The sequence below is a fragment of the Hypomesus nipponensis genome, chromosome 11 (assembly GCF_054491055.1).
Source record: "Hypomesus nipponensis isolate SF chromosome 11, ASM5449105v1, whole genome shotgun sequence".
Taxonomy (NCBI): domain Eukaryota; kingdom Metazoa; phylum Chordata; class Actinopteri; order Osmeriformes; family Osmeridae; genus Hypomesus; species Hypomesus nipponensis.
In genome coordinates this window covers 16782206-16791217 of record NC_140371.1, presented here as the reverse complement: position 1 = coordinate 16791217, position 9012 = coordinate 16782206, and the positions used below count along the sequence as shown (strand labels likewise).

The following is a 9012-nucleotide window of genomic DNA, read 5'->3' as shown; positions in this document are numbered from 1 at the left end:
GTGTACATATGGCATCCGGGTTGTAATTAAATGTTTTTAAGATGTTTTTCTTTCTCAGAGGGAAGTTTCCCTTTTCTTCTTTATGTGCAGCCTTTTACGTGTCTGAACAAGAGAGGGACAAATTCAATGGGTTCGCCGCTAGTTTCGAACAAATGGATGGCAACAATCTGGTCAGCGAGTTTTTAGACTTTGATTGCCCTCTCAAAACGTCCTTCAAACAAAAGCTGAAGACGAAAATAAAGCCCCACCTGGTACTTCTGTTTGCTAAAATAATAATAAATAGATTTCGTTTAATAAATAATTACAACAGATTGTAAAGTGGGGTAGTAGAGGAAGTATTAATCAGGAGACTCCGGCAGGTATCACCTGCTCACAAGCACGCTCAGTTTATTGTTAAATATTGTTAAATCACTTTCCAACCAACTCTGTCCCGATATCTACTATTTCCACAGCAACTGGGAGTCTATGTTTGCCCATACTTTGCATAACAAGCAGGACACTACACTATGCTGATAAAAATCAAGGAATGAGACTGACAGCTTCAAACTCACACCTGTCCATGATATCCGAATATAGATTTGGCATCAAATGATTATTTGTAAAGCGGTAATATTTCGTTTACTTTAGACTTTTTGTGCCTTTTATAACAGCAAGACAGCATCTCCTATCTCACCGGGATATTTGTCCATTTTATTGAAAGCATATGGTTATCAGGTAGCTGCCAAAATACATATTTGGATAGAAAGTTAAGGAGTGCTTTTGTGTTACCTTGCAGGTAACATCAAAGTATAGCCTACTGTAAAGCCACATTATTTTGTCATTCACAAAATAGGGAACATGCATTCTGATAATAAAGATATATACAAAAATAACTAAAAAGATTACAAGAATATACTGCGCCCTAGACTTCTTGGCGACAATGGTTACTTTGGAGATGTCATAGCGCAGAGAGACATTCTTACATCTAGGCATAAATGAAGCTTTTATTTACAGGACAAAGAGCCAGACCCTTTGTCCTGTCACCACCCACTGCACGTTTCTCTTTTTCAATTACTGTTTATATGTTAGCCCCATGCGTAACGTGGCGTACCTAAACACCTGTTTCTCGCGCAATCTCTCACGAAAGGTAAATATTTGACAGCAGATTTGTGAAAGTATTCACTGTACATAGCCTTCCCTCTCCTATTAACTTTTCATTTCATCTTTAGACCTCTTTCATTTTATAGATGGTGTTTTTCGTGTCCAATAAAGTAATGGTTTATCCGTATTGCTCCTTAAATAAAAATACCTGGTTTCTTTAGATCGCGCACACCAGTGCGTCAACATACTTATGTTTAAATATGAGGTTGTCATTGCTCAAGAGATGTAGAAAACGAATTAGATAATAAATTAAACACTCTTCTCATGATCACCAGCTCTGGTGAACACATTGGTGCGGAGATTAACCTACCAACTTTGAGCGTAAAAGTGCTATTTAGTCTCCCTGCTTCGATAGAGGAGTTTAGGAACAGATCCTCTTTAACCTGCTGGGAATTAAGTTTTGTAGCCTATAGGATTGATTAGGCTTTTGAAGAGAATGGGTACTTTGAACATGTCACCCATTGAGCGTGGGGATGAAAGACAAGCCTACTGTATAGGTTTATAGGTGTTCATGTGCGGAATTGAGCATCACATCGCCATGTGTGGATGTTCACGACATCTACTATAATGTCAGTATCGAACTTATATTCAGAATTATAAATATAATACCATGAATGTGAATAGTCTAGATGACTATTACTGGAAGTTTATTAGACATCACATTTGAAAATGTAATCCAAAACACAATTCCTTTGATGTTTAGATGCAGCATTCTCAATTCCAACCCCTCACCATAACCCTATATTTCGAAGGCTATTAGTTTCATCGATGATTGGCATCACATATCCTTGAGGAAAAAAAACATTTATTACTGTGTTCGTGAAAACCACTTGGTAAGTTAAATCTTGTACATAACCCAGAATACTCTGGAGAGGACATACATTTGACTAAATCCTGATTGGTCACTTCTCAGCCACTGTTGATCCAGGCGCAATCAAAGCGCAGAGATAAGATAAAGGGAGCATAAAATGACAGAGATGCTCATCAACTCCGCATTGTCAGCTGTCAACGTATATAGAGCTCCCAGCAGGCGTGAGACAAGCCGGCTTCAAAGTGCCTCAGTAAAAGGAGCGAAAGACACAATACTCGATCCTTATTCTTCCAGGCTTCACTTGTCAAGTAAGTATTACCGTTTTTATATATTTTTTTTTACAACTTACACCCACTTTTCTCAATGTATTGATCTATTGTATATTTTTAGGAATTCACGAGAGTGCAATTCATATTAAACAGAAAAATATGACTTCGTGTATTTTGCAGGATGACACCAAAATCACTGTGCGCCTCCGTCGAACAGCATGCTAACAAACACGAAATGATGGACAATCCTTCCCCGTTTCTCTGCAATGATTTGATGGAAGTCCTCGATGTCCCATCAGCGAGAACATGTATGCTGGTTAACTTCAGTAATTGCTCAGACAAGTTTGCACGTCATGGTGTGGAAGGGAAATTAAAAGCAAAAAGGGATTTGATCATAAGGAGGAACAGTCGCAGGGTGAAGGCTAATGACAGAGAAAGGCATCGTATGCACGACCTTAACTCGGCACTGGACGTCCTAAGAAAGATCCTTCCTGCTTTGCCTGACGATGCCAAACTGACCAAAATTGAAACTTTGCGCTTTGCACACAATTACATTTGGGCACTTACCGAGACTTTGCGGATGGCTGATCAATTTGGTCACATTCCTAACTACATTCAACGTGAAGGATGCTTACCTGTGTCACAGGTCCACATTGACAATCTGGAATCTCCCATTAGCATGTTCTCGACTGAGTGGGACTCAACATCAAACGTATCCTCATTGTATGGGACTGCAGACATGACAGAACATGTCGACCCTTTTGTTGACCATGCAGGACATTGTGAAATTAATTCAAACATCTTTTCAATGGAACAATCAACCATGTACCCCATCGCGTTATATTTGAGTTTTAATCAGGTTATCAATGATTAATTTTCCTATTTCTTAAACAATTGAATTTTAGTTATTCATTTGCATAAGCACTTGCATATCAACTACGAATGCACTTTTACACGATTGAAACTATCTTTATGGAGGTGTATACATTAGTAATGATCTTATGCCGTTATGAATTGTGTAATATAATGTCAATAGATGGCATGTGGCTATACCGTTTTCCTTATTAAATAATCTTGAAAATAACAAGGCTGTGTATATTTATTCAGCAAACCCTGGGCACACAAAATCCCATAATTGAAAACGAATCAATTAGGTCAACAAATTAATTTGTGTCTGCATCACAAACCTTACGTTCAAGGCCGTAATCATAATACATATAGGGGGGACACATCCCCCCCACTAATCAAATCTGGTCAAAATATGATATCCCCCCCAATATATTGATATAAAAATATTAATGTGATATGCTAGGACAGGCAACCACGCACCCTGTCCGAAATCATCATAAAAAATGTAATTCGTCCCCCCTAATGTTGACTATATGGCTACGGCCTTGCTTACGTTATATTTAGTGTTCCCACCAATGCGTACCTAGATCATATTCAAGCTTGGGTTTTGTAGCCATTAATGATAGGACGCCCTCTACTGGCAGACCACGATAACCCACAGACACTACACAAACAGTGTAATGAGTCCAACATCCAACTTTTGAGTTGAAAAAAAATATTTAAAAATATTTATTCAGTAATAATAACCACGTACATTAACAATAACCAATTGATTCTGAAAAAACCCAACTAAACAATACAGTACTTTATAAAAAATATGAAGGCTGGTAATAAAGGGAGACTGGTTTAAGATTCTGGTGACATAACTGGATGTGACACCATAAATGTGAGTGTTCCATCATAATTTCATAGTATTCTTTGGTTAACATTCTAAATATCAATGCTTATGTGCAAATAATCATGACAAAACTCAATGAAGTCTTACATATGCCTAGCGGCTATAGTTTTGAAGAATTATGGAACAATAGACACGCTTCCATTAGGACAGAATAATTGTATGGTGGAATGTCTTTGTTGGTTTTCATTGTTCTCAGGGGCCTCTATGGAGATGTGCAGTATGAGCCAAAGTTCAATGAGCACTTTACTTTGGGAAGACAGTGACCACATCGTATCCCTCAGGAGGTGTCATGCGCTCACGTGCGTGCTTCTCACAGTAAATCTGGTCTTCGACGAAGAAATGTCCCTTCTGTTTCAGGTTGATTTCGCAGTCAGAGCAGATGTAGCACTCGGGGTGACGGAATTTGTCCCTCAACTTGACAACCATGCCTCTGTGGAATAAAGTGGACTGCATGCTCAATGGTTGGATTTGATTAAACCCATCTTAATTATACAATGTACTGTAAACTTGCATTTGTGATGTAAATCTTGCTGATTCTCTTTCACATTAAAATAAGCAATACAAGCACATGCAAGTGTATGTCTAGTCTAAGTAATAACCAGTAAGGATCTACAATCTATGGTACACATGTAGTCAAACGGCTACAAAACAATTCATTCAGGGAAAACATTTGTCAGTGTCATATGAGGCATAAAAAAATAACAACAAAGGGGGAAGTCCTTGCAGAGTGCCTAACAATAATTCACCTTGTCTAAGAATGTAGACTGAACTGTGCCAGCCAATCCTCTATGGAGGTCACACAGTAGGCATGTCAAAGCTCCTTTAGAGCGTCTCTAAAGTCTTAACACTTCATAACCAAGAGTTAACAAGCCCTCAAGTGCACAGCTGTTGGCAGAATGCTTATATCATGGCTGTACAGTATATCAGTCACTGACACTGAACTTCAAGGGCTTTGTAAAAGTAACCACAAGGAGGAGACAAAGACCAATAGTAAATAATGTCAGCACCGGCCTTGGAAGGCAACAGGCTCAAAACATTTTATATAGACATGGTAAGGGAAGCTATGAGCTAAACATACATTGGCTACAGATTTAATGATTTATTAAATACTTGTGCGCACCACTAATGTACTTACACAATCCCTGATCCACACTTGTCACATATGGGTATCTTGTCTGTATTTCCCACTGATGAACCAATTTTTGTTGTGGGAGGTCTCACACTCCTGAATCCTGATGGCTTCTCAGGGTCACCTACAACCCAACAAGAACAGATGACACACAGATAACACACACAAACACAGACACAGTATGGGAGAGATTCAACCTTTAACCTTTACCTCAACCTTTACTGTATATACTGCAAATGAATTATTTGCATGAGACAACATTGTTTCTAGACACAACACTAGTGTAAATGTTGATGATGTGTTCTTTGGACTTAAGCAGGCCATTTGATGTGTTGCTGTAGTTACCCGTCTCCAAAATCTCCTGCAGCACCATGAAGGAGGCTGACTGTCGAGGAGGCTCATCTGACTCCTGGTTCTCCTGCAGCATTTTGTACACCTCAGAGTCTGCTGCTATTGGTGGGCGACTGCCTGGCTTTGATGGATCAGGGCTATCAAGCATTTAAAACACACTTTAATGACTTACAAAAGTGAGTCAAACGGCACCCAAACCAAGCCTATCCTGTGCAAACAAATGATGTTGAAATAGTGAATGGATAGAGGATGACAAATGCTTTGCTTACATACTCCCGGACTCATTAGCACTGGCAATGGTTTTGGCATCATCCACAGTCGTGTTAAAATCCTTGATGTTTTGTGAGGAATACAGCCCAGATGGACTATTGTACTGATTGGTGACCACCTTGGAACCGGATGCAGCAAACGGCAGAGCACTCCTGTTGTGGGCGGAGCCTATTTGTTTAACCTCCTGTAGGTGGATGGAGTGAAGAGAGTGTAAAGAGTTTTAACCTGATGTTGAATAAAATGCATCTTATATATTTATATGTGACACATGATTACTTATGACCCATGCAATATGTATTGTGACAGTTGCATGCAAACCTGTCTAGCCAGCCAACTTGGGCTCTCTTTGACAAAATCCAGGGACATTTAATTTTGATCATAACAAAAGCTGGCAAATCTCTCTCATGCTTCAACAATATAAATGTGGCAAACTCTAAACACACAGAACCACAAAAGACTGTGACAAAGCCAGATGCTTTGCTTCCAACTGAAAATGCATTTTAAATAAAAATGCCAATATGACAACCTCAAATGCATTTTTAGTTTACTACCTTTAAATGAACAAGATGGTTCATTTAAATGGACAAACTGCAGTAAAAAGACCAACCAGAAATCCACGCAAAATAAACGCTTTCCTTAAATAGCAGTGACCATAATGCAACAATAATGTGACACATCCCTGAAAGCTTTGGGGACCAGCATATCACACACTTCCTACATGAATTCACACTTTGGCCTCAATTTTCCATTCAGTAGGCAGGAACTGAGTCTGCGTCAGAGCTTGGCTGATAAACTACGGTCTCCTAGGATATCTCCTGTTGGGAAGTAAACAATGACATCATCTTTGGCAGTGCCAAAATCCCAAGCATTTGTTATTGAACGACAAAGACTTCCAGATACTGTATGGCTTCTTCTTTATGCAAGGATTAAGTTCATCCTTAAAGACAGTGCAGGTTTATTTTGTATTTGTATATACACCTTGTTTAAAAGTTGAATGTCTAATTGATTTTCCTGGTGGGAGTCATGTCAGGTAAAATAGGACAGACATACCTGCGGCTCGGATGCAAGATTCATCTTGTAGGGATTGGCCTTTCCTTCCTCAGATGAAAGCGGAGACCACATTTTGGATTCTGACCTAGGACGGCCACACACACACACGTTCAAACATGTAATATACCACACCAGGCTTTGTGGATTGTTAAACAAAAGCACATCAGATGGAGGACATTAAAATTAGGCACAACTGCTAAACTGCTGTTTGACCCTGCTCTGCTGAGACTGTGTCGACAATACATCTACAATCTTACCTGTCTACAGAGAGGACCATCTCTTCTATGCATCCCTTAATCTTGTTCTGTGCTTGCAGGTGAGTCATGTGTTCAGTAGCTTCTCCATCTATGGCCAAGATCATATCCCCAATACAAAGGTTGGCTTGGGCAGCTTTACTGCTTGGGGTAACCTGGAAAATACAGCGTTACAACTATTATCATCATTATTCAACATAAACATCAATTCCAAACAAAATCATAAAGGTTGCTTTTCCAGATCTAACCCCCTAAAAATATCAAAGCCAGAGATGTTGGGAAAGTCCACAAGGAGATCAATGCACATCCCCAAAATGTCCAGGACCGTAAGCCAAGGTGAAATGTACTTATTTACAATATTGATTAATATCTGACTCTTAACCGGAAAACCATAAGGTAGGTGTTATTGACCAGGTTGATTTATGTACCCACATGGGCAGTGAAAGCATGAGGATGGTGGTAGTAGGGCCTAACGCCTCACTTCAGTATTACAGTCCATGTTTCATACGATATTCACACTCACAGCGTGCTACATTGTTTCCTAAAGTGTTAAGACTCTTTAAGAAGTTGAATATCTTTCAAATGATTGCAGTTCTGACTCCCTGACTAAACCCATATGCTTGTGTCACGTGTAACCGTTATCTAAAACAGCGAAAAGATTCCTTACACAGTTGAGAGCTTTCAAACATGAAGGTGAAAATTCAACTACGAACAGTGCGGTTACAACACAATCTGCTAAACAAACACTTACCCGTGAGATAGTCAATGGTTGTTCGAAATCCTTCCCACCAACCAGACGAAATCCCCAGGGTCCAGGACCTTGCATGACAACTCGCAGAGGCATTATTTCGCTGCGCTTCCTGCTAGAGGACACACGTACAGTATTGAAAGTGAAGTTCTACAAGACTCAGGGTAGCTACTTTAACACCAGAAGTGGGGCGGTTCCTGTGGTTAAGTTGGGCGAGTAGTTTTTGAAGTTTCCACGCTGATAAGAACGATAGCCTTAGTTTGTTTTAGGGACGTACCGTTACGTCACCGTATTATATGCAAGCTTACCATTTATGGTAGAGCCAAATCCCAGGATGTGGAATGTGCCGCTCCCAAAAATTGAATTCCTGCAGTTCGCTGTAGAGAACTATAGAAGCCAACCGATTGAGACATGCCCCCCAGTTCAAGTACACTGACTGCTGGTAGTCGAGTCAGTAGGCAATAGTTCTACTACGGGCATTTATTTCACGTTGTAAGCTAAACCCGAGTTTTTCATGTTTATTAATGACTTCCGGATAATAAAATCATCATGATTATAAGCGTAATTGACTATACTGCCGTCTGGGCCTATTGTCGTCTGCCAGATACCCGTCTGGTCTGGGGCTTGAAAAGGAAGTCACGGTCCTTACGGTTGCAAGGTCTAGCAAAATGTCCAGCCCAACGAGTGCTCAAAACCAGCCCAAAATGCCTGAAAACTATAGCCCAATATTTTGGGGGGTGTACAACAGAGGAGTTAACGCATTTATTCAATAGATGCCTCCATAGTTAAAATGCAAAAATGACTGGTGGATTGATATTTTCCTTATTTCCTTCTATTTTCACGTTCCAGTTCATTACAACACATAATTTAATTATTCCGCTTCCTATCACCACCGAACAGAGACAGAGCAACAATTACTTGATGAAAGTGAGGAGACATATTACTAAAGAAAGTGTGTCTCGGTCATGAACTCCGAACTCTACCCACACACTTTCCTCATCTGTGCTGTTTTCCTCTCCCAGCGCTGGCCACCACGGGGCAGAAACGCGGCAATTTAAATGTTTAATATTTTCACACTTGGTCAATGTATCTAAATGTAGGCCTAAATGTTGATAGGCCTACATTTGACACTGTCAAGTTCAAAATGCCCATCTTCTATGGTGACTTTTGCACAAAACAGGAAATGTTTTCTTACATTATTAGGCTATTTAATACAATAAGGTAATTAAATGAAAACATGTGC

The 9012-nt window shown here is 39.7% G+C and overlaps 1 protein-coding gene across 2 annotated transcripts; it reads right to left on the bottom strand.

The window, feature by feature from the left end:
• Positions 1-3767: 3767 nt before the first annotated feature.
• Positions 3768-8369, bottom strand: pdlim1 (PDZ and LIM domain 1 (elfin)). 2 transcript variants are annotated; one of them, XM_084667122.1, is made up of 8 exons: positions 8078-8369; positions 7773-7884; positions 7025-7176; positions 6768-6852; positions 5717-5901; positions 5442-5584; positions 5103-5220; positions 3768-4397 (listed from the first exon to the last, which is right to left on the bottom strand). In XM_084667122.1, the coding sequence occupies exons 2-8, from the start codon at positions 7863-7865 to the stop codon at positions 4211-4213; spliced, it is 963 nt and encodes a 320-aa protein (XP_084523248.1). In that variant the 5' UTR covers positions 7866-7884; positions 8078-8369; the 3' UTR covers positions 3768-4210. The 2 variants fall into 2 exon arrangements, with proteins under 2 accessions (XP_084523248.1, XP_084523246.1); XM_084667120.1 differs by lacking the exon at positions 8078-8369 and having other exon boundaries at positions 7773-8041.
• Positions 8370-9012: the final 643 nt, after the last annotated feature.

What these genes read in the sequence shown, in the direction of transcription:
- pdlim1 (XM_084667122.1), bottom strand. Translation starts at nt 7,865, where the DNA reads ATGCCTCTGCGAGTTGTCATGCAAGGTCCTGGACCCTGGGGATTTCGT. An exon ending in ATGGTCCTCTCTGTAGACAG is followed by an intron (nt 6,853 to 7,024) that starts GTAAGATTGTAG and finishes TGGCCGTCCTAG; the next exon opens with GTCAGAATCCAAAATGTGGT. An exon ending in AAGTGTGGATCAGGGATTGT is followed by an intron (nt 4,398 to 5,102) that starts GTAAGTACATTA and finishes TTTATTCCACAG; the next exon opens with AGGCATGGTTGTCAAGTTGA.